The following is a 24,542-nucleotide window of genomic DNA, read 5'->3' as shown; positions in this document are numbered from 1 at the left end:
GAGCATATATACAGATTGATAAATGAAAATACGAACATAATCAATCAAATAATTCTCAAAGATTAAAAAATTAAAACTTAAGACATTAAAAACTATAGATCAACTATCTAAATTAAAGAAGATATGATTGAAGTTCTTGAATCTAAAACAAATAAATAAAAAAAAAAACAATATGTTAGAAAACTTGTAAATATTAACTTCAAATTAAGTTATATAATGATATTAATATTCTCAGAAAAGAGTAAATATAGCTTACCTGTTGTTCTTTCTCTAGTTGCTCAGTAAGTAAATTATTAGATAAATTTATAAAACGTTCTCTTAAATTTATATTTTCAATATTTGCAATTTCCAAATCTTGTTGTTTTTTACGTTCTTTAAGTTCTTCAATTTCTTGTTGTAACTGATCAATTTTATGTTTAATGTCATCTAAAACAAATTCAAAGTTTGATAATTACAAATATACATTAATATGGGATCAATTTTTTCAGTGGCGAACCCAGGATTTTAGTACTGTGGGTCTGCCTCACTTATGAGAGGCCACTGTGTAGAAGGTTCAATCAACTGTACATTATAAATACATTATATATTATATATTATTATTATACATTACCTTATTTATATTACATATATTAATATAGTAAATACTATAACTAAAAGAGATAAAGCATAAGTCATAACTAATTTTTTAATACAATTTAAAACTGACTTATAAACTTTGATATTATTAATTAATTCAAATTGAATAGGTTTTTCATATCTTTCTAATTTCTATACATCATATATCATAATATTCATAATATATTATATTTATATTTATACATTTACAATTATATTTTCATAGAAATGTTCTTGAGTCTGTGTACATTTTATAAATTACTTATAACACCATATTATTAGTTTATATTATTTCTATTTTTGATTATCGTAGTATTGTACATATTTATGTAGTTTGTCATTTTGAGAGGCCACATTTTACTGAGAAAAAAAAACGGTGGGTCAACTGACCTCCCAAACCCCCCCTGGGTCCGCCCCTGAATTTTTTAATAACTTACCAACAGAAACATTTCCGGCTTCTAATGGAACCAATGTTGATAAAACAGGTGTATCTTCAAGTTTACTATCATCACTAAGTTCTAATTCAGATTTAAGATCCTCACCTATATCATCTCTATAACCCATACTTTCATCAAATGTGGAATCTATTCCATCTTCCTTCTTTATTCCATGGTGAGAATTATCATCAGAAATAAACATTTCTTTAGTAAACTCTGTAACAAGTTTTTGGGTTCCAGAAATTGAAGGTTTTTCCTCCTGAATAGGAATTAATAATATTATTAGTAAATTTTTGACTCAGCAAAGCAATAATATGATTTATAACAATATGTTTTAAAATAAATTGATTTGTAGTTAGATTTAAGTTTGTGATGCGTAGTTTAACATGATAATTATATATCAGTAGTCATTAAAAAATCACACATGGTCAACTGAGAATTTTAGAATGGTATCATACTATTACGTCCCTGTACAACATTCTAAGATATTATTCTAATATTTTTTAAATAAAATCCCACAAAAAAAATTACTTCCAAACAGAAAATTAAATTTACATCAACAATTTAGTTGTATGGTTACAGCGAATTTAGATTTAATAAACATTAAAAACAAAATAGCTGATTCACAAGCCATATGTCTATGATTGATTACTGATGTAAAAATTGAAATCACAAACTTTAATCTAGCAACAAACTAGTTTATCTTTACTACTTCAGTGCATAACCACAGCATTTTTTAAATTATCAGAATCCATATTCACACTACATACAAATAAATTATAAAATATCAATAGAAGTAGAGGTTGACTGATAATACACAGACTCCATTAAAAATTGTTTTTCATATACAATGGTTTATAATTGAATTCAAATTAAATACTTCAACTACAGAGACTTACTCAATGACAAAGTATAACAAAATTTACTATCAGTAAAGAACTTTTTAGTTTTTTACAGTGTTAATGATATTTTAATTAAAAATTTCACCATTAATGAATTAGTATCAGAGAAACGACTATCGTCATTAGATAAATGACTCATATCTTCATCCATATCCATTATATTTATATTACCAGCCTCTTCATCAGAATCACTTAGAGCTTCACCAAATATATCTCTTTCCGCTATTAAAAACAAATAAAAAGTAACATTAAATTTATAAATAAATTAAATATTGACTAGTGATTATCCTGAGAAAATTGTATTTTAAGAGCAAATATGTAAATTTAATTTTATATAAACAATGAACAATACCAATGTTTTGCTTTAAATCATTATGCATTTCACCTTGCATAAAAGGTTCTTCTTTCATTTTTCTATTATTTTGTACCTCTGTTTCAGATACTACTTCCCATTTTACACTAAGTGCTTCACTATCACTTTTTAAAAGATATTTAACCTAAAATAACATAATTATACATTTAACAATATTTAAAACCACTTTTAAATATCAATTAATTAAGCAAAACCTCTTTTTCAATTTCTGGAGCTTCAACATATTTTTTTCTAAGGGTCTTACGAAATCTTCGTTTTCGTACATTTTTCAATGGTGGTGTAATACCATGTGGCCACAAATATTTTTTATCGACTTTATTAGGTTCTTTTTTTTTAAAAACTTTTGTTTTATCATCTTCGTCAGAGAGCAAAAAATCTTCATTTTCTTTGCATATTATCATCTAAGAAAATAATTATATTAGTTTAACATAAAAATAATATCATATAAATAACGAATTTTAACAGAATATTAAATAACACATTTTAAAATACAATAATCCATATTTATTAACAACAAATATATTGAATATATTGAGTGATTCTTTTAAAATATATATATATATTTTTTTAATTGTTTTATGAATACTAGAAAGTAATTTTTAAAAATATTTATAGATTTAAAAATGATGAATGTTGTTCAATAAGAGAATTGTTCTGTATGCCTTAAATTTAAAATTTGTATTTTAACATAGAAATAGTAGATTAATTAAAATTAATATAAATACTTTAAAAAAAATATAAAAGTTTAAGTTCTAGCCTTAATTAGAGAGAATGTTCTATAAACGAACTAAATAGAAAATAGTCTCTTTATATATCAATCACAAAATATTAGTGAAATGAAAACAAAAATAAACTTAATGACTAATAAATAATACAACATAATTTATCAATATAATTGTTGATTTAAAAATATCCTGTAAATAGACTATTGAAGTATCATAAATTAACATAATAATGCATATGATAATAAAAAAACATCTCAATTATTTTGAATAAAATATTCCAGTAAGTGCATATTTAACATAAGTTCTGGGACATACATTAAAAAAAATAAGTGAGATACATACTATATTTTCCATCCAGTTTACAAAATTTTGCATTTAATAATTTTGTTTTAGGAATAATATTATTTTTTTACCTGACAAATATCTGCAGTTTTATACACAGTTTTATTGTCAATAGTTTTTTGACCTTCAATGATAGTTGGCAAGTCAACAACCTACACACAAACAAACAGAATAATATTTTAACACAAATAATAGCTTGTATATGTAAATATATAAATATGAAATAATATAAAAAATGGATTAAATTACTTGACTCTGCCATTAAACATACTTAATAATATTAGGAATATAGTAATAATATATTAGTCATTAAATTGAGGAAATAAACAGACCTTTGCATATAGATGATGATGGCCGATTTTGACTTCACCTCTACGAATATCATTTTCTAATTTTATACTCAGTTTATCTGTGGCATCTTTTTTTATTAACTCTCTTAAAGTTGCAGCAGCTTCCTAAAACACGAAATATGAATAATAACTTATTATTGTATTCATATTTGAAATTAAATGTTATATTGTAATCTAGTTTAGATAAAATTAAAGTATTATTTGAATAATATTTCCATGAAAAACGAAATTTTCTACAAAAATTTTAATTGAATCCTTATAAAATACATAATTATTTCTAACAATAACTAACTGATATTTATAAACATGAAAAAATTAATGATAGAATTACATATTAGGGAATGTATTACCGATGGAACTCTAAGTATAACTTCAGTTTCTAATTCAATAGTTTGATCTGACTTTTGTTCCATATTTGAAAGTTTCTCTTGCGCACGAATGATCGATGCAAATAACAAATTATTAAAGATAGCTGCTGAACTTATAATATTTTAATATTTTACGAACTTTAGATAAGTACCAAAATTTAACTGAAAAAAATATGCGTAAAATTAAAAACAGATATCATTATCATAAAGTATATTCTGTGGAATTATCATCATAATATTTATATTTTTATTATGCTTATCATATTTTAATTTAAATAATATTATCCTTGACATATGATGTAGTATCTTTGATTAAATTTTTATCAGTTAGCCGCCATAAAATTATTATATAAAGTGAAGAGTGGAAGATTTAAGCTCAACGTGTCCTACAGTGGCCAGAGTGGCCACTACAGTGGCCAGAGTGGCCACTGTCCACTTGGCAGTTGGCGCTTGGCACTTGCCTTGTACTTAGTTGTATGTAAGTTTTTACATACAATACACTTTCACATTTTCTATAGTTTTTTAATGATTATTCTATAAATTTTACTAGGTAGTATATTGTTATTATATATTATAAAAAGTTTTCTCATTACTGTTTCAATTATTGTTAATAATGTCCAATTTTGATTCTGTAATTACATTACTTAAAAAATATGATCAAGAACACATCATTAAATTTTGGAACAAACTTGATGAAAATGAAAAGAAATTTTTGTTGGAAGACATCCGTGAACTAAACATTCCTGAAGTGGTTGAAATGTTTAAAAAAACTGTAGAAAATATGAATGCCAATCAACAAAAATTGGATAATAGAATGAATCCTATACCCGCCGAACTTTATGGTGCTGTGAACCGCAGTCCTAAAGAACTCTTGATTAAGTATGAACAAATTGGACTTGAGCAGATATCCCAAGGTAAAGTCGGAGTTTTGTTAATGGCTGGAGGGCAAGGTACAAGGCTTGGAGTTAATTATCCTAAAGGTATGTATGACGTCGGTTTGCCATCTCATAAATCGTTATTCCGTATACAAGGAGAACGTATTCGCTGTCTGATTAGGCTAGCAAATAAAAATTTTGGAAGCAGTAAAGGTTTACCTTGGTTTATAATGACTAGTGAACACACTATGGAACCTACTCGCAAATACTTTAAGGAAAATAACTATTTTGGCTTAGATGAAAAAAAAATTATATTTTTTGAACAATATATGTTGCCAGCATTTACATTTGATGGAAAAATCATTATGGAAGGTATTAATAAAATTTCTAAATCTCCAGACGGTAATGGTGGCATATATAAAGCTTTACGTGATCGTAATGTACTGGATGAGATTAAAAGACTAGGTGTTCAATACCTCCATGCTCATAGCGTAGATAACATATTAGTTAAAGTAGCGGATCCAATATTTATTGGGTATTGCATAACAAAAAATGCTGAATGTGGAGCTAAAGTTGTAGAAAAAGCATATCCTTCTGAGCCATTAGGTGTTGTATGTGAGGTTGATGGAAAATTTCAAGTTGTTGAGTATAGTGAAATCACTGAAAATACAGCTGAAAAAAGAAATCCTGATGGCCGTTTAACATTTAGTGCTGGTAATATTTGCAACCATTTTTTTACAACAGATTTTTTAAACAATGTTGCATATAAGTATAATAATGAATTAAAATTGCATGTTGCTAAAAAAAAAATACCTTATGTGAATGATGATTTCACTGTATGCAAACCAGAAGAACCAAATGGTATCAAAATGGAGAAATTTATATTTGATGTTTTTGAATTTTGTAATCGTCTTGCTGTTTGGGAAGTAGAAAGAGATGAAGAATTTAGTGCTTTAAAAAATGCAGATGTACCTAATGGAAAAGATAACCCTAAGACTGCTCGCTTAGATGTCTTTTCACTTCACAGAAAATTTGTTGAAAAATCTGGAGGAAAATTTAAAACTGAAAACATTGAATGTGAGATTTCACCTCTTTTATCTTATGCTGGTGAAAATCTTAAACAATTGGTTGATGGTAAAATTTTTGATTCCGTATTAGAATTAAAATCTATCGAAGAATTATCTAATAATAAAACTTCTAATGTAAATTAAATTTTTGTTTTATTCGTAACCTTTTTACTATCCACATAGTGGATATTCCTAGCTAAATTGATTTTATCATGAATTCTAAAGATCAGGTATCAATTTTCTAAATTTATAATTGAAAAACATTTTCAAATATCTATCTTAAGTTTATTACCCAAAAATCACATAAATTTTATAATTTGTTTAAAGTTATATAAGTTTTCATATTAATAATTATCATTATATTGTGATATAAATTTTAAATACTTATATTCTATTGCTTTTCTTGTATAATTAAATTTCAAACTTTTTAATATATTTTTAAACAATTTATTTTTTTATTTTAATATTAAAAACAATTGTTTACTAGTTATACATTAGTATTAATAACACTGTACTTAATAATTTTCATAGTTTCAATGATTATTTACTTTATAAATATTTTATCTTTAGTCTAGATTATTGTTACTTTATAACATGTATAACATTATTTTATACTTATAAACAATATAATTTTGTAACCCTGACAGAAAGTGCAATTTGTTAAATTTTGAAATAAATAATATTTGTTTTTTTTTACATGACTGCCTTTGTAACTACTAAAATAACCTGATAAATTGCCTGATTAACCAAATATTTTATATTAAATAAAATGTTGATTAAAGACTTACAGTATATAATCGTACTAAATATAGAGCGATCAAAAATGAAAACTAGTTCTCATAACTTTAATTGTCTACGTGACTTACAACTTTGTAAATTTTTAAAATTATTTGTCACTTACCTCTAAAAAAAAAAAAGTAAAAGTAAAAACAATTTATAAATTTATCATTTCATTAAATTGTAATAGGTAATTTAGCATAAAATTATATAAAATATTTTACATAATATGTCAAACCTTGGAAGTTTGATATGAAACTTGTTTTACATTTAAATTATTTTTTATATTATCACAGTGTAAGTATTTTAACATTTATTCCAAAGAATGAACAATATACATAATGTAGTTTTAGTAATTATTTTATAAATTTTTTTTTTTATTAAAAAAATTAACTACCTAAATCAGTATTTAAACCTGACAATTTAATATAACTAATGATTGTTTCTTTCTTTATTATTACAATATTTATATTTTACATTTAATTACTCGACTAAACAGAGTTGGTACTTAAACTAAACACTAAAAAAGGTAGTGTATTAGAATTAACTAATAAGCTCTTGATAATTCAGCAAACTTACTGATGTACAAATTAAAAGGTTGGTAAAAAAAATTTAAAAATTATAAATCTATTGATTAATAAATAATTATCATGTATATTTTCTTTTTTTAAATTGTTTTATTATATTTTTCTTATATGACCATTGTTATTCTGTGACAATGTCATAGCAAAAATGTAAAACCTTTAAAAAATGTAAAATAATTAAAGCTTGTGTTAAAGTTGTGCAATTAAACAGCAACTAAGCCTCAAAGCCCTAAAACCAATAAGGTATTATCTACTTTTCACTACACAATTTAAGTAAATTTATAATTTAAAGGTTAATTTTTATTTTAAATACCATTTTTAACATAGATGAAAATTGGTAACCACTCCATAGTATTCATTGAGTGAGTCACTATAATAATTATATAAAATTTGATTTCAATAAATAGCATACAAAAAAAAAAAAAAGGTTCTGAGCTAAGACAAGTCAGTCAGTCTTGGTTAACATGTATACTTCATTAAATTTTTATGATATTGCTAATGAAAAAAGTTTTTTCAATTTACAGAATAAGATTGAAAAATCAAATATTGTGTAACTTTTCGGTAACAGAGGTTAAAAAACAATTATTTTAATAATAATATTGAAATTTTAATTAGCTTATATATCATTTTTATTATTTCCAAAATAATAAGATTTTTCTAGTTTAACCTTACAAAAATACTATCAATATAGTTCCAATTTGCTTCTAGAAAGTATTATCAAAGTTAATGATCAAAACGCTTTTTTTTTTACTAGAAAGTTTCTTTAAGGAAAAAAATAATAAAGCATCATTGTAAAATCAATACATTCATTAGTTTTATATTTTTATAAAACAAATATAATACTTTAATTGAATAAACATTTAAGTATTTTAAATTAAATAAATAATTTAAATAGTAACTTAATTAATTCCAAAATAAATTTCATACTTGACAGACTCACTTAACATACTTGTTTCCAATTAATACTGTATAATATAGACTATAATCTATTTCTTTATCTTTTTTTTTAAATGCTTTAAAGCACATTTAGCAGCTGTACATTTAGCAATTCTATAATTGCGACCAATACCTTTAAATTCTCCTTTGCCAAATATTTCAACTATAACTCTGACTCGTCGACCATCTGCCAATTTTTCAGGTTTACTAAAAATAATAGAAAAAAATGAATAAACTTTTATAACATTCAATATTTTAAAAACACATTTTCTAAGTAAAAATTTATATCCATGTACTCTACTAGAGACAGAAACTTTTTATGGCACAATTTAGTATCATCTGCATCTCCAAAATATTTTTAGGTATAACATTGTTTAATTCTAAATTACAAAGAAGTAACAATAATAATTATTCCATTATATCAATACTTCCAAGTTTAAATAAAATTATAACTATTTAATAGCAAAAATAGGTTTTTTAAAAGTAAATTTTAACTAAATATGACAGAATCTAACGCATGCTGTTTAACATTAATACTAAAAAAATGAAACTGTATAAACGAGTAGACAAAATAAGAATTGTTTATGCATAATACTAACAAAACTAAATTCCATTAAAAAAATATAACAAGTTGACCCAAGTTTCAATCATCCATAAATAATATGATTATAACAAACGGCCCAAATGAGACAAAATAATATGTATATTATACACAACAAATTTATTACTTGTTCCTACCAATAGACAATCTTTTCATATTTTTTAAATGTTACTCACCTAAATTTAGCAGTTTCTGGTTCTAATTCTAGAAGTTCTCTGATAGGTGATTTTGGTACATTTTTACTAAATTGCTCTATAACATAAATATGTTCCAAATAGTAAAAATATATTATAATATAAAAAAAAAAAATAGTAACTAGTTATTAGTTATTATAATAGTAATTGATTTCAAAACTAAAACATTTAAAACTGTTTAAATGATAGATAGTAAATACTTTAATAGGTATTTATTACTTGAGACTTATTTAAAGTGCATGTTTGTATGTCATGATATCACAAATTAAATTTTTTAACAAATTTGATATAATAACTAAGGAATTAATTTTATAAAATTTAAAGATTTAATTTGTATTATTTAATAAACTTTTTGGAATACTTTATAGTTCTAATTTTTTTTTTTACACCTATGCTAATGTTGTTTACACAAATTATTTAAAAATACTAAGACATTTAAATTGTTTTAAACAAATATATGTTTTTGAAATAAATACTTAAATTATTGAGGTACTATAAATATCTTATAGTAATCTTACCCATTTCATTTTCCATTATTTTATGATAAACTTTCCATACTGTATCTAATGACATATTACTATCCAAATAAATTGCTCCTGCAACCGATTCAAAAACATCACCAAGGGCTTTTGGAACTTCAACATCTTCAACTTCTTCACAATCATCTTCTCCCAAGAAATAAAACTAAAAAATGTTTAAGGTTTAGAAATTATATAATAAATGTATAAGGTTGTTGGAAACTCCACATCAAAATCTAATCAATTCTTCAGCATAAATTCTTTAAGAACAATGACAAATTATTGCAATTACAAAACATATTTGAAATCGATTGAATATAATATCAACAACATTATATTTATATACAAATGTTATAGTCTAAATAATTAAACTGCAAATAGTATTTAAATAATTCCATGTAGTTCTAATTTCAAATAATTTCTTCAAAATGTCATATTCTATCAATTATATATAAGAAGCACAACTTTACCAATAAATAAAAATTAAAAAAAAAAAATAAGAATTAAGAATTAAAAATCTATACATTAAATAAATATGAAAAATAATTAAATACCTCCTCATCAATAGTATGACCATTCTCTTCTTGTATTGTTACAAATCTACAAATAACTTCAGATAACCCCGGAGATAGATGTTTGAAATACTTATGAAAACCATTTCTAACAGCCAAGGATGCAAAAATTGTATTATTGACTAGTGCTGAACGAAGATCTGTTAATGCACCAGGTGAATGTTGTCTTTTGTCTTCATACAAATGTCGTGTAATTAAATAATCTAAATTAAATAAATTTTAAATTAAATTTAGAATTATAAACATTAGATATTTTTATTTATTTACCTAAAACTGCATCACCCAGGAATTCCAATCGTTGGTAACAATCAGTTAAGCGATTGGGATGATAAGAAGCATGAGTCATCGCTTGTAATAGATAACTACGATCTTGAAAATGGTATCCTAAATGCTGTTCAAAAGATTCAAAACCATCCATTAACTTTTCTAATTCACCTTCAGGATTGTGAACATAACGTAGAAGTGGAGAAGATGGTGGTTTTAGGTAACCTAATTTTGAATTGTCTAGCGTAGGTAATACTCTTATTCCTAGCCAAGACATGAATAATAATGCTCCACGAGCTCCACAAGATATCAAATAAGCACCTAAAAAGAAATATATTTTAGGAAAAAATTATTGATTAATAATTAAATTTACAATACCAATTAAAGCTTCTACGCAGTCAGCAATACTTTTATCGGGAATACTATGTTGAGTAACAAGGTTGTAAGGCACAAACAAAGGAGTATTTTCTAAGTCCTCATTTGAGAAGCCAACTTTGAACTGTTGAATAACTTCTTCAATTTCTTTATCTGTAGGATCTTTAAATGTGGGAAGTGTTATCTTATTCCACAATGAAGTTGGTATACTAGCATTAATAAGAGCTTTTTCTAATTTATGCGGGACAAAATAACAAGGTGGTAGCCAATTATCATGAGGTTCAAATTTTGTTGATATCATACGTTCGCCAAACATTTTTAATTTACCTAGACGATACAAATTCAAATTGCTGACCTGTTTTGATCTAAGATGACTCAGTTTTCCTTCGTGAACATTATCATGAGTACAGTATAAATAAGCAGTGATGGCATATTTTAAAAACGAATCTCCGATTGTTTCCAAGCGTTCTAAATTAATTCCATCATTTGCATTTGACATAGTTAATGCTTGAAGTAAAACACTAGGACTTGGTCCTGGATGATTGTTTAAATCTGGCTGATAGTCAAAATTAAATGTTTCATTATGTGTATTATGAACTTTATTGATATTATCTATTGTTTTATTGTTTATTTGGATTTGATTTTTAGTACATTTTTCTTCTTTAGGTACAAATAAAGTGTTATTCGATAAGATACTGAAGTCTGGTAGTCCATAACCAGTGTTTGAATTTAATTCCCATGGTAATTTTAATAAAGATGAGCTATCAATATTGGTACTACTTTTTACTTCTCGATTTATAATAATTTCATCATCTTTTTCATAAAAAAAATGTTTCATTTTTTTATCTATTGGATTAGAATTATTATATTTAGCAATAGAGTGACTATTATCATTCAAAATCCAAGAAGAAGAAGTTTCATTGTTCTTGAAAAAAAAAAATTTATTTATTTTAGAATCATTTTCATCAACAGCTTCAGCTAAAAATGTATTTTTAAATTCTATGCGTAGACCATTAGAATGTAATCCATCAACTTGAATTTCATCATCTGAATCAATATCACTGAATGTGCTTGATTCATTATCACTTTGAACCATCCAACTAGTTGGAGATGAATACCTTACTTTTGCTGTATTATCAATTGCATTCATAGCAAAGTCGGCCATGTCATTAGACCATGTTCCTATATCCATCCAATTGGGGTCATCTGATTTATCTATCTTTTCTTCACTTATTTCTTCAGCTGCAAATTTTTTAACAATTTCAACTGGTTCAGCAATTTTTATTACATTATTTTCTTTTTGTTCTTTTCTTTTTATTAATACATCTTTCATGGTCCAACCAAAATCTAAAGGCTCCCAACTGTGATCTATGAAATTTAAAAAATAATCAGTATAGAAGAAATATTTATTATTTTTATATTTTTATACCGAAACTTAAATTAAGCAATCCTAAAGATATATCCTTGGCAACAATAGTACGAATTTCATCAGCTAACAATAGAGCATTAATGCGATATAATATACATGGTAAAGAAACAGCTTTACGCCACATTGATGCTGGAAATAAATGTACATTACAAAGTTCTGGAACAAGAATTTGTTTTTGACTTAAATTATCTCGTTTAGCTCTTTTAGTTGCATCACTGCTTGTAGGTAAAATTACACCTTTACGATTCATGTATCTGAAAACGTTGACAATATAAAAAAAAGATTTAATGTTTTATGTATACTAACAAACCTTGGTGTAAGAAAATTAAGTCTTGCTGAAGTATGGTCCACATCTAAAAGAGGTTGTTCAAGATTTTGGATTTTTAAATTATATTTAAGATTATAGTAATCTTCAAATGTTTTATAATTTTCTATAGACCCTGGGAATGGTGATTTTGGATTTAGATGTGTACAAATCTCTGCTACATAAAAATACTAAAAAGAAAAATAAGACAATGAATGTAAAATTATTTATATTTGTTTGGTAATACCTGGGGTTGTTCTTGATTTCTGTACCAAGGTGTGACAACAGCATCTTTTAGTACTTCGATATTGGGTTGAAAATTTATTCTATCTTCATTAGTTATAATACTTAGTTTATTATCTTTACATTTATGCATATTATCAAGGAAATTCCAATCAATATCTATTGATTCACTTGCATCTATAATATATCAAACGCATTTTATGTATTTTATCACCAAAAACAGTTTGATTTTTACAACCTCTAAGAGTTGGCACAATATAATAACAATTGTGAGTAGTAGTTGGATCAAATGCCACATGGCATTTCTGCAAACGTAATACATTGGTGAATGTATAATTTAAAAACATGGCTATGTTATCCAATTGATGTTGTGTTAAAAGCATATTTGTTTTAATTAACTTTAGGCTCACATATACTTCACCACATCGAGTATAAATGGGAAATGGTGGAATCTAAATAGTAATTTGATTTTCAAATTATAACTTATAATACAATTTAATATTTATATAAATTTATATTATAGTTTTGTTTATAAATATTTACTTACACTTGGAATATGTTTTGTTGTAAGTATACCAAACCCATGAATAGATTCTTCAGGTGGATGAATTCTTCGACCTCTAGTATTTTGTTCTTCTGGCACAGGGCAATTCATATTTAATAATATAGCATACAAATGACAAGACTTGCCTTCAACTGGTCTACAATCATTTAGTGCTTCAGCAATCTAACAGCAATTTTATAATTGTTTAGAAATTATTTTAAGACAAAATTAAATATTCAAAATATTAGTTATACTCTTTTATAATAGTATTGGCGGCGTTTATTTGTTCCCGGTCTAGGCTCTTCAGTGTCCCAAGGTATTAAAGAATCTTCAGCATCTGGCAGTACTTCATCAGCATTGAATAAAGCATGGAATGATTCTTTTGTAATAGGTTGAAGGGTATCATCTAGTTCACCTTGAGAATGTAGTTGTCTACATACTTCTAAAGCAGCTATTCTTTTTGCTAAAATTTCACATGGCATTGGATGACCCTATCAAAAAAAAGAAAAAATATATATTAAATAAAATGATACTATAATAGTTTTATTACATCAATTAGTAATGAAAATATTAGCTTAAATCAATCTTAGTTAATAATTCACCAAAAAGTGTTGTATAACATAAAATTAATACTTATGATTTAACAATCAAAATGTACAAACAACTAAATGTTACCATTTATACGATTAATATACCATTAATCATTAACCTAGCTATAAAATAACTATCATTGCCTTTGCACTGGTGGTATGGCTAACTGATAAACTATTCGAGTACAAAATTCATACTTTAATCTACTTTAGTCATTAATTAATAAAAGTAATACACTTAAAAAAAAAATTAATAACTATAAAATAATTTTTCTTTAACATTAAATATATCAAAAGTCAACTTAAAAGCTATAAAATGACAATATTATTTAAGTTGATGTACATGCTTCAATTAAAGTCCATCATCATACCAATACTTTTAACAAGTTTTTTAAACTTTCTCAAACACTCAAAAAGCCCAGTTCTCTGAAATACATAACTAACACATTAATACTTACATATATATCATGTTTAATTGGTGAATTAATTGGAAGTCGAATGCTACAGACAAACATTGGTTGATTCTCATATAATACTGATTGTATCTTCCAAATTGGAGATAATTTGGTAAAAGTATCACTAGGTAGTTTTGCACAATACCTAAAATAATAAATATATTATAAACACAAGTATTACATTTAACTATTTCAAGAGTATTAACATACATAACATAAATAATAATTGTAATTTATTTAAAATACCCCTCCTTGAAATTAATGAATTCATAGAATGTTTCTTAAAGTATTTAAAAGGTATTTAAAATAAAAATATATTAATTTTGTGATTGATAGTGTTTAGATTCTTGTAAAAAAAGCAATTTTATAATTTCGATTGCACTAGTATAATAAGTAATTTTTAAAGTAAAACCAAAAACAATTCATGCAGCTAAGGTGTTTTTAAAGTATTTAAAAGATAAATCTGTTATGAATGAATTATTATTTTATATAAGTATATACATTTTATAGGTAATGCAATATATATATTAATATATTTGTAGATATTTTAAGAAATATAATATATTCCAAATCTACAGTCATTAAATTTAATTTGAGTTGATCTATAAGGTATTTATAACAGCAAAACATATTTATAAGTTGTATTACATATTAAAAATTCAGTAAATAAATACAATATTATAAACAATATAATTAATTATTACCTGTTTACAAGGCCAATTGCTGACGACATATCCACATACGCAGAATCTTCAGTTTGGCCTGGTTTAAATGGTGTAACACACAAATTATACCTATCAGCATAGATTTCTTTTTCCATATTGATATCTTTTAAAGTACAATGACTTAATAACATCTAGTAGAAAATAATTCAAAATTGTGTAAATTATATTATGATAAAATAATATACTTATGTAGATATATCATTTAAAATCAATTTTTACCTTATTAATGTCCTTATAAAGTTTAAAACAAGATAATATATTTGAAGTAGAATTCTCATCAAACATTAAAACATAATGAGCATCTAATGTTTTTGCCCTACTTTTTGACCTTAAGTAGGATTTATAAGAAAGTGGTATATTATAATTAATTACTAAATTACATCGAGGTAAATCAATTCCTGCTTCTAATACTTTAGTTCCAATAAGTACATTACATTCTCTTTGCCGAAACCTGAAACAATCATTATTATGTTGAATCATTAATCAGATACAATAGAATAAAAAATGATTTTTTTGTTTAAAAATTATTCAATGATACCTTTTTAAAGTTTCTTCTTGCTTTTTATGTTCAATTTCAAATTCTTTAGGTTCAGTTGTTGGGTTTGCTTCTTTATCTACTGTGTATTGAGGTTGGATCCAACCAAAATCTTCTTTATTGCTGTTTTTCAAATCCTAAATATGACAAAAAATTATTATAAAAATTATAAATAAATGTTATTGATAAAATATAAATACTCACTAAAAATAAATAATACAAAATAGAAGCTGTCATTTTGTTATTAACAAGAATTATTGCACAAATCGTTTCTTCATATTGATCTCTTGATCGTCCTAGTTTTCTATGAGTTCCATATCTCCTAGCTAATTTCCAATTACGTCTTACTGATTTAGATTTGGTGGTTCTATCTTTTTTTTCTTTTTGATCATTACACATTTCAACATTAGTATTATCTGCTTTAAAAGATTTTGGTTTAAATTGTTTGAGAGTATTAATAATTCGTAATACACGAGGAGAACTAAATTTAAGAACTTTATCGATATTACTATAATTATAGAAAATATCATCAAATGTTGCTCTTATTTGAATCAATAATGTAGAAACAATGCACAGCAAAACATAGTGTCTTTCATATGGAGTTTTAACTTTTAATTTTTCTACCATATATAGAAGTGTCAAGGCAGCTTTATCTGCACAATATGGACCCATTGTTTTTAAAACATCCAAAAAATCAGCTATCATTTGTAAGGGTTCATTTCTAGGGTTGGGTATTTGTTTTAATTCTTCACCAATTTCTTCATCGTCTCCATAAATGATAGCAGGCTCATAGTTATGATTATTTAAAAATTCAGTTAAACTTTGTACCATAGATTTTATCTTAATATTGATAGCATCTTCCGTTTGAACAGCACATTCAATAAAAACTTCTTTAGGTTTACAACAATGGCGCAATATAGAAACAATATCACTGGCAGTCTCGATAGATGAAAACAATTTATTTGATATAAATTTCAATTGTTCTTCAATGAAGAATGGATCACAATCTAATTCAAATAATGGATGAACAATCCCTAAGATTCTACATTCGCTATTCACCTTGATAAAATTACAAATCTAAAAAATAAAAAATTATAAGGAAATATTATTTTTATATAATTTTAAAGTAAAACCTCTGTTTAAAAACATTTCTTAGTCTCCTACACACTACAGATCACCATAGATGGCTTATTAGTTAGACAATAAATAACCTATACCTAAAACTTTTTTTAATGTAAATATCAAAATAAAATACAAACATACATTTTTTTTTTTAATTTTACCAATACATGTTAAATACTTAATTATACATTATATATTACTTTTCATCATATTTATTTTTATAAATTCTAAGTTTTACCAAAATAACATGGTCAAAGAAATAGTAGTCATACTTAATAGTTATTACTAACTACATGAAAACACACCTATGTCTCTTAGTAATAAAACCTGTTAATAAAAAATATTTATTATATGTTACTAATTTTTAATGTATTCAAAATAATTAATAAAATTTAAAATGTATGAAAAATACCTTAAAATAAATACTATTTTTCATAATAATTTTATGACAATTATTGAATATAGCTAAGTTCAACTGGTCGAAGTCTAAGTATTTATTTTCAAACATTTCTAAGCATTGACTTTCAGTAGTAACAATTATCTAAAAGAAAAACCCAAATAAAAATATTGAAATATTAAAAAAAAATTGTAGGAAATAAATATAATACTAACTTCATAGTTATTAAAATCCAAATGGTTGACTGATTTAATCAATAACGGTTTTAAATCAGTCAAATGCCTGATAGAAAACATATATTGATCAATTTCTGTTTCTTCTAAAATTAGTAAAGTCCATTTTCTTTTTTCAAATTTCCTAAAGAAAATTAACACATATATCATTTAATTTTTATTACAAATTTTTAATTTTGTTGACTTACCTGTGAATTTTAAAAGCAAGTTCTCGAATGAGATTCAAAATAACAAATACTTTATTGGTTATACCTCCTAATGAAATAATTACATTTTTATTTTTAGCTGAATTTAGAACTTCAACTAGATATTCTTGAGGAGTGAAAGTTCTAGTATGTATATTATCACCAAATGTTAATGCCATTAAATTAATTTAATAATTAATCCTGACAGAAATAATTTCCTAAAAGAATAACAAAATTAAATACTTAATACCTTGAATAAAAAATATGTAAAACATCTAGTTTAGTTATCATTTTTCATGAACATGATCAGATCAATTTTGAAGAAACTCTCTGTAACCTACAGCATATCCGGTTGATTTCCCTCTTTTCTCCTTTAAGATTTAAGCATGCTTTTTACCTTCATCTGCTTGCTTGACCATTAGGTATATTTCTTTTGAACAAAAATAATCTCCTAACTTTTGATCCTTTTGTTTTCTTTCAAATTTCTCTTTAATTCTATTAATTGTCAAGCTAGACACTCCCTAATAAATGATTTTGTTATTTTTTGTTTTTTCTACTAAAATAATTTATTATTATTTATATTACCATTAATAAATACCAGTGTAACATTATTTTTGTGTCATAACTATATCTTATTTAGATCTTCATTTTCTATTTTCTATTTTAAAATATTTATTTCAACAAGTTATGAATATAACTCGAGTAATTAATGGTTATAGTTTGTTTTTAAGTAACAGCAATTTAAAATCAACTAATTTACCAGATAGCATTGTATTATGGTTTAATCACTCCAAACTCCCTGCAATTAGGCACAAACATTTGATATTTATGAATCAATAAAAAAAAAAATTTTGTACATATTTTGAGCTCTTTATTTTTAGCCAAGCTTGTACTTAGATAAAATTAAATTCTCTTATAAATAATAATAATATTACTTAATAATAAGAGAATTGGAAATTTTTGATTTCACAAATATTTTTAGTATATCAATTAATTATAAATTTTTTTGAAAAGTACTGATTCCATCATAAAATTATTTTATAACAATTAATATTAGCACATCTATAAGACTATATAAATACACATACCTACTTCCATACAATACTTATAAGTTATAGATACTTAAAGTATGTATATTTACATATTTATATAATAACAAACAGCAATTATATTTTATCAAAATAACAATTTATTAGCTCTTTTTTGCTAAAATAACAAACTATTATACCTACAAATTGCCACTGACGAATAAAATCTCTCCTGAATACAAATAAATATTATTAACTTCAAAATTTAAACTAAATTAAGATCATTTTACATATTATTAATACTAGTTATTCATTTGTTATTATTTAAAAGACATTAAATTCTAAAAATTAAATACAATGCAATTTGAAGTGGTGTCGTACTTTTGTAAAGACCGTGTGTAGACAGTAGACACTAAACTTCATAGGACTATAGGAGTCGACGAATCGAGATCGCGTCTTACATAAGATGTCTCTGTTTAGTGTTTTGATGTTTTGTAGACAGCGTTTTGCACTTCATTTATTTAGATAAAATCATACGATAACGAAATATAGTATAATCAAGTACCAATCACAAGGTACAATAGTAATCAATATATTTTGGCGGGAATATCGTAATATAAACAATACATTTCTTATCTTTAAAATTTAAAGTTTAAAGAATAACATTATCATGTCATTAAGTCATTACTCATTTTATTATTATAAAAATGTATTAATCATTAAAACTATTCAATGTTTAATAGAATTGAGCGTTTATTTTATAAGCTTAACTTCAATAGTCTTTAATCTTTATGAATTAATAGTCTATGAATCACATAGACATATTATACAACAAGTGAGAATAAATGTATATTTTATAATTTACTTTTCTATGCAAGTAACAATATTAAATATTATTAATTTTTTTTTGTTGTTATGTATAAATTATGAAACAATAAACATAACTATTAAATAACTAATGGTAGTAATCGAAATAGAGAAGATCTTATCCATAGTTAAATACTTATTAAATTAATTTAATGCTGATATCTACCTCATGTCTATTGTAATGATTAATGTATTATATATAAATTTTTATGATTTGAATTTTATTATGCATAAATTTAATTACCACTTTGGTTGACTTGTAAATATTTTTATTTTTTCAGTTATTTTATTTTATTATAGCTTTAAAACACCTTTTACATTATTTATATTATTAAGTTTAAATTTGACATGGAAGCAAGAATTAGTCATCATATTCAAGGTATATTTATGCTAAACAGAAAATCTATTCCTCCAACATTGAATAAACATTTAACAAATGTAAGTTTATTTTTATTTAAAACAATTAAATGGTGTACCTATTTATTTATTAATATTGAATGTACATAACATTTTAGAAAATATTCAATAAACCAAACAAAGAAGCTATGGAACAAGTGTTATATTATCTACTTCCATTAACAGATCCAAATTGTTTAAAAACAATACCTTGGCCAATAACAACTTTTAAAGAAGCTGCTGAATTCCGTAATACAGCTACACAACTAATTAATGCAAGTCTATGTTCATAATATATAACTATAATGATTAAATATATATAGACATACTAATTCTACTAATTCATAAAGCTGGAATGATAATGTCTTACCTTGGTATTAATACATATTATCCTTTTATTAGGGCTTAGATGGGTTTGTTTATGAAAAATCTTCAAATGTAGTTGGAAAAGTGAATTCATCATTATTAGCAAATCCTGGTGGACCTGTTTTTATTTTTTTTATGTATCAATTTTGTTTATACATTAAATGTTGCGAACTGAAGAAAAGAGGTATAGTATATTAATTATTCTATCATAATCAAATATTTTGTAAAAAAATTCAATCTGCTTGATTTTCTTTACTAACATTCTCTAACTATGGTAGATAAATTGAAGTGTTAATTTATTTTTTTTACCTGTCATTGATGCATGATGATCACTTGGTTATTATATATAGTACCATAGATTTATATTTTTTTGTTCTCCCTAAAAAAGTAATATCTTAACTTTTAAATTCATGTTTAGGTATTATTTATTTAAATGCACCGCTGTATATTGAAGATAAATTAATTGACAAAAAAATATCAATGTTTGATGGAATATCAAATAGTAATTTTAATAAAGTAGATGAAATAATTTCTCGGATTAGCTGTACTCTCAAAAATACTACAGATATAGCTTCGTAAGTAAATAATTTAATTAATAATTATTTTATTTAATATTATTAATAATGGTTTTAGAAAATATAAAGAAATCATTCAAAATAGTAAACAGCGTATTAAAGATATTAAATCTGAATTACTTAACATTGAACATTGCGAAGCAACTGGTATGAAAATAACTAATTATGCATGAGACATTTATAAATATTTTAATTATTTATGATTCTGTAGTGTATTATATTGTTTCAAATTTTTTTTTTTAGAAAATGAAGTTTCTGAATTAAAAAAAAAATATATCAATTTATATACTAACTTTCAACAAAATAATTTGATTGCTTTGAAGTGTGCAAAATTAACCGATATTATATTAAAATCTCAAGAAACTTTGGATGCAAATATAGTTAATTTAACTTTTGATGTAAGTTCTAAACATTATATGTTATAATTTTGTACTATTTATTAATATGTATATGTAGATAAAACGAGAAGAATTAATGGATGGTTATGGAAAAGTAGATCTTGTGAAATTCCTTAAAACCATAAAAAATACTTTAAATGGTTATATAAATTGGTGTGAACAGTTAAATGACGAAGGAAAAATTAATATTATGGTACAAGAATCACAACAATCAGTTGCTGATATGACAGAACAAATTCTGTCCTATGAAAAACATATAAATGTCTTAAATAGTATAGTTGATAATTTAAAAATTGAAAACCAAATATTATATAAAGAAGTGTTTACTGGTAAGTTAATTTCTTATTTTTCTTGTTTTGTTAATTATAAAATAAATTATTTCTTTAAAGCTTTAAAGTGTAAAATTAAATAAAATAATTTTGATGAAAGTAAAAAATCATTACTATTTTTTAATTTGAAGTATAGTGATTTTAAAATATATTTATTTTTTTATAAGTCCAGCATATAGTTGATTAATTACTGTAGAACCTCAATAAGTAGAAATTCATAGGAAATGAAATTCTTTCAATTTATCAAGATTTTTAAAAAAAAATTCAACTTAAAGAATTTTTTTAAATTATTATGTCTTTTATTTTTGTTTAATTTTACAAAAAATAAATTAAGAATATTACTTTTGAGTTAGGTTCTTGGTACATGATATTGTCAATGGTAGTTTTTACCTCATTTAAATCAGAATATACTTTATCATTTACATCACTAGAATGTTTGGTAAATTTCCTAAACAGCTTTTGCTTGTTATAGTAAAACATGAAGTATTAGCATTTTTTGAAATTTTCTAGCCAATCATTACTGACTTAGAATTTTTTGTGGTCTAATGATTTTGCAAATTCTTCTGTTTTTTCTTTTAGAATAGAACTGCCAATACTAATAAATAATACTGGATGATATAATGATACTGCAGACAAATAAAATTAAAATGTAATTAAAAAAACCTACAATACGCAAAATTTTCAGTTTATTTTAACTTTTGAAGGTTCAACTGTGTGCCTTAAGTTATAGTTTTTATCATTCTTTAATTTTACAAACTTAAACCTATGATTAAGTATGTCGAGTAATTATTTCATAAATTAAATATTAAATTTAAATATTTTACTGTTTTAGGTAAAAGTCTTGAAAATCTTGATCCAAGAATACAATCAGTTTATAAAAATATTCCTCCAATAATTTTTAAAACAGATTTTAGTGATAAACCAAAACCAATGACTTCGGAAGGAAGTAATAAATCAAGACGATCAATTTTACTACACTCTAGTAGTCAACCTTATAAGTATCAAACTATAGATTTTGATACTATTAAACGTGTATACAATGAAACATTACCAAATCCCTTCAAAGATGAAAATGTACAAGATGTAATTATTATATTATCAATTAACAACTATATTAATGTGTGATATATTCTCAGAATATCATAAGATATAATTTATTATTTTAATTCAAACTAAAATTCACTAGGTATATTATAAACTTGAATTATATGATAATGATACTGAAAAATATTACTTATTGACACTTAGTGTCCTACTCACCACAGATAATACTTAAATAAGATGAATTAATGTGTTTGTTTTTTCCATGTTTCAATTAAATATTAAAAATTGTTTATGTGATATTACATTAAATATTTTTAAGTATTAATGTGCATTACTTCTTAAGCAAGAACAATGTCAGTGTGTTTGTTCCAATCAACAATTTTTTTAAATTTATAATTTATTTTAACTTAAAAAAAAAATAAGTAATCTTATGAATTACTAAAATGGATTATTTTTTAAGTATCAAAATAATCATGCTATTTTTGTAAGAAGTGGGGAAAAAATATAAATATGTACCAAATTAAAATAAACACAGCAAGTAACTATTCAGTTTCTATTGAGCACAATGATTAATAAGTTTCATAAGTCATTTAATTCCAATTTTAAAATATTCAATTAAATTATAACTTAATTTCACTATTTATTTTATTTAATATTATAAATTATTGTATATAATTATATTTAATCTTTTTAAAAAAAAAAAAAAATTTATAGGAAATGGCGGATGAAAATAATGAATTGCATGAATCAGTAGTTAAAATATTACAAAGTTCTCACAGTGAAAATTTACAGGTAAATTTTATAATATTCTAATATAATAATAAATGTATAGTTCTAATTAATTTGAAAATTGTCATGCGCATTACGCTTTACCTTTTTTAGGATGATACATGTGCTGCCTTTGAAAATGAATCTGTATTAACAACTAATACTGCAATAATGGGTGAAACTAATGTCATAAAAAATGGTCGCCAATCTCAAATTAAAGAAGATGAAATTAAAAGTGTATCTATTTCACGAAAATCAATTGAGAACATAAAGCAAAAGTTTATTAGAATTAAAAAACAAGCAATGAGTACAATTCCACATTCACCTCAGTCACCATTTTAAATGCATTAATTATCAGTGTATTACTTATGTATTATAATTAAATACAAAAAAGTAGATAATTATTTTGTTGTTAAAACCATCATAGCAATTAATATATCATGTACATAATATTTTACTAACTACCTTTGTACCTATGTGTCAATCATTATAATAAATATAATATAAATGTTTACCAACTCAATAATTAGGGATAATTAGCACTGAATTAACCTATACATAATGTAAGATCCTAGTTCTCAACTAAGTGGTATAATCAAGGATACCACTAAGAGGTGTAAAAAATATTAATAACAATACAGTGTATATAAATTACTAGTATTAATAATACATTGTCTTACATGAGTTTTGGAAACTAAATGTGTTTCCTAGCATTTTATATGCAAAAGAGGTATATTACTGTAATGTTGAATATTCAATACAATAATGTTATGCACAAGCTAAAATGCATTATATTCCACCGCAAACACCCAAAACACTAGTCAGCCCAAATCGTGCTCATAAAATTTCCACATTCTCTCAGCAAACGGAGCATAGGTAGAATAAATGTATCCAATCAAACATGAAAATATGAAAAATCGATAAAAATAATAAATGTTAATAATAATTTTAGTACATAAAACCAGTGTTTATAAAACAAAAATACCTTTATAAGTATTTAATGTTATAACTTATAAGAAATTATATATTATAAAAATAAAATATTAACTGGTATTAGTTTTATAATACACAATAATATGAGTGCATTTATGATTTTCATCTAAATTTATTAGAAATTTGAAAACAAAGTTTTAT

At 24.0% G+C, this 24,542-nt stretch overlaps 4 protein-coding genes across 5 annotated transcripts; 2 read left to right on the top strand and 2 right to left on the bottom strand.

Moving 5' to 3' along the window:
- Positions 1 to 51: 51 nt before the first annotated feature.
- LOC112594373 (transcription initiation factor TFIID subunit 7) lies at positions 52 to 4,309 on the bottom strand. Its single transcript, XM_025339129.1, has 9 exons — positions 4,095 to 4,309; positions 3,727 to 3,849; positions 3,466 to 3,546; positions 2,522 to 2,728; positions 2,307 to 2,451; positions 2,040 to 2,176; positions 1,053 to 1,311; positions 257 to 426; positions 52 to 142 (listed from the first exon to the last, which is right to left on the bottom strand). The coding sequence occupies exons 1-9, from the start codon at positions 4,155 to 4,157 to the stop codon at positions 113 to 115; spliced, it is 1,215 nt and encodes a 404-aa protein (XP_025194914.1). The 5' UTR covers positions 4,158 to 4,309; the 3' UTR covers positions 52 to 112.
- Positions 4,310 to 4,464: 155 nt separating this feature from the next.
- Positions 4,465 to 6,361, top strand: LOC112594330 (UDP-N-acetylhexosamine pyrophosphorylase). The gene has a single exon (XM_025339061.1). It carries the CDS (start codon positions 4,726 to 4,728, stop codon positions 6,196 to 6,198), a length of 1,473 nt encoding a protein of 490 aa, XP_025194846.1. The 5' UTR covers positions 4,465 to 4,725; the 3' UTR covers positions 6,199 to 6,361.
- Positions 6,362 to 8,319: 1,958 nt separating this feature from the next.
- LOC112594503 (endoribonuclease Dcr-1) lies at positions 8,320 to 19,163 on the bottom strand. Of its 2 annotated transcripts, XM_025339314.1 has the most exons (22): positions 18,223 to 18,499; positions 18,035 to 18,158; positions 17,641 to 17,855; positions 17,435 to 17,576; positions 17,235 to 17,363; positions 15,905 to 16,777; positions 15,704 to 15,837; positions 15,385 to 15,616; positions 15,145 to 15,296; positions 14,444 to 14,585; positions 13,650 to 13,886; positions 13,399 to 13,578; positions 13,090 to 13,303; positions 12,856 to 13,028; positions 12,615 to 12,799; positions 12,305 to 12,558; positions 10,879 to 12,243; positions 10,504 to 10,821; positions 10,219 to 10,439; positions 9,665 to 9,830; positions 9,129 to 9,204; positions 8,320 to 8,558 (listed from the first exon to the last, which is right to left on the bottom strand). In XM_025339314.1, exons 3-22 carry the CDS (start codon positions 17,814 to 17,816, stop codon positions 8,402 to 8,404), a joined length of 5,526 nt encoding a protein of 1,841 aa, XP_025195099.1. In that variant the 5' UTR covers positions 17,817 to 17,855; positions 18,035 to 18,158; positions 18,223 to 18,499; the 3' UTR covers positions 8,320 to 8,401. The 2 variants fall into 2 exon arrangements, with proteins under 2 accessions (XP_025195099.1, XP_025195100.1); XM_025339315.1 differs by lacking the exons at positions 18,035 to 18,158; positions 18,223 to 18,499 and adding an exon at positions 19,047 to 19,163.
- Positions 19,164 to 19,414: 251 nt separating this feature from the next.
- Positions 19,415 to 23,934, top strand: LOC112594398. The gene is made up of 11 exons (XM_025339159.1): positions 19,415 to 19,500; positions 19,814 to 19,970; positions 20,048 to 20,203; positions 20,331 to 20,478; positions 20,713 to 20,869; positions 20,928 to 21,016; positions 21,113 to 21,267; positions 21,326 to 21,596; positions 22,429 to 22,679; positions 23,355 to 23,432; positions 23,523 to 23,934. Exons 2-11 carry the CDS (start codon positions 19,881 to 19,883, stop codon positions 23,748 to 23,750), a joined length of 1,623 nt encoding a protein of 540 aa, XP_025194944.1. The 5' UTR covers positions 19,415 to 19,500; positions 19,814 to 19,880; the 3' UTR covers positions 23,751 to 23,934.
- Positions 23,935 to 24,542: the final 608 nt, after the last annotated feature.

The sequence above is a fragment of the Melanaphis sacchari genome, unplaced genomic scaffold (genome assembly GCF_002803265.2).
Source record: "Melanaphis sacchari strain LSU unplaced genomic scaffold, SCAv2.0 Contig22_pilon_pilon, whole genome shotgun sequence".
NCBI lineage: Eukaryota > Metazoa > Arthropoda > Insecta > Hemiptera > Aphididae > Melanaphis > Melanaphis sacchari.
Note: the sequence above shows the minus strand (reverse complement) of the source record. Positions and strands in the feature narration are given on the sequence as shown.

Coding starts and splice junctions, on each gene's coding strand:
- LOC112594503 (XM_025339315.1), bottom strand. CDS start 17,816: ATGGCATTAACATTTGGTGATAATATACATACTAGAACTTTCACTCCT. Junction 13,579..13,649: donor GCCAATACTATTATAAAAGA/GTATAACTAATA, acceptor AATTGCTGTTAG/ATTGCTGAAGCACTAAATGA. Junction 12,244..12,304: donor ATTGCTTAATTTAAGTTTCG/GTATAAAAATAT, acceptor TAAATTTCATAG/ATCACAGTTGGGAGCCTTTA.
- LOC112594398 (XM_025339159.1), top strand. CDS start 19,881: ATGGAAGCAAGAATTAGTCATCATATTCAAGGTATATTTATGCTAAAC. Junction 20,479..20,712: donor TTGCGAACTGAAGAAAAGAG/GTATAGTATATT, acceptor ATTCATGTTTAG/GTATTATTTATTTAAATGCA. Junction 21,017..21,112: donor TGAACATTGCGAAGCAACTG/GTATGAAAATAA, acceptor TTTTTTTTTTAG/AAAATGAAGTTTCTGAATTA.
- LOC112594330 (XM_025339061.1), top strand. CDS start 4,726: ATGTCCAATTTTGATTCTGTAATTACATTACTTAAAAAATATGATCAA.
- LOC112594373 (XM_025339129.1), bottom strand. CDS start 4,157: ATGGAACAAAAGTCAGATCAAACTATTGAATTAGAAACTGAAGTTATA. Junction 3,547..3,726: donor ATCATCATCTATATGCAAAG/GTCTGTTTATTT, acceptor GTTTGTGTGTAG/GTTGTTGACTTGCCAACTAT. Junction 427..1,052: donor AGCCGGAAATGTTTCTGTTG/GTAAGTTATTAA, acceptor AATTTGTTTTAG/ATGACATTAAACATAAAATT.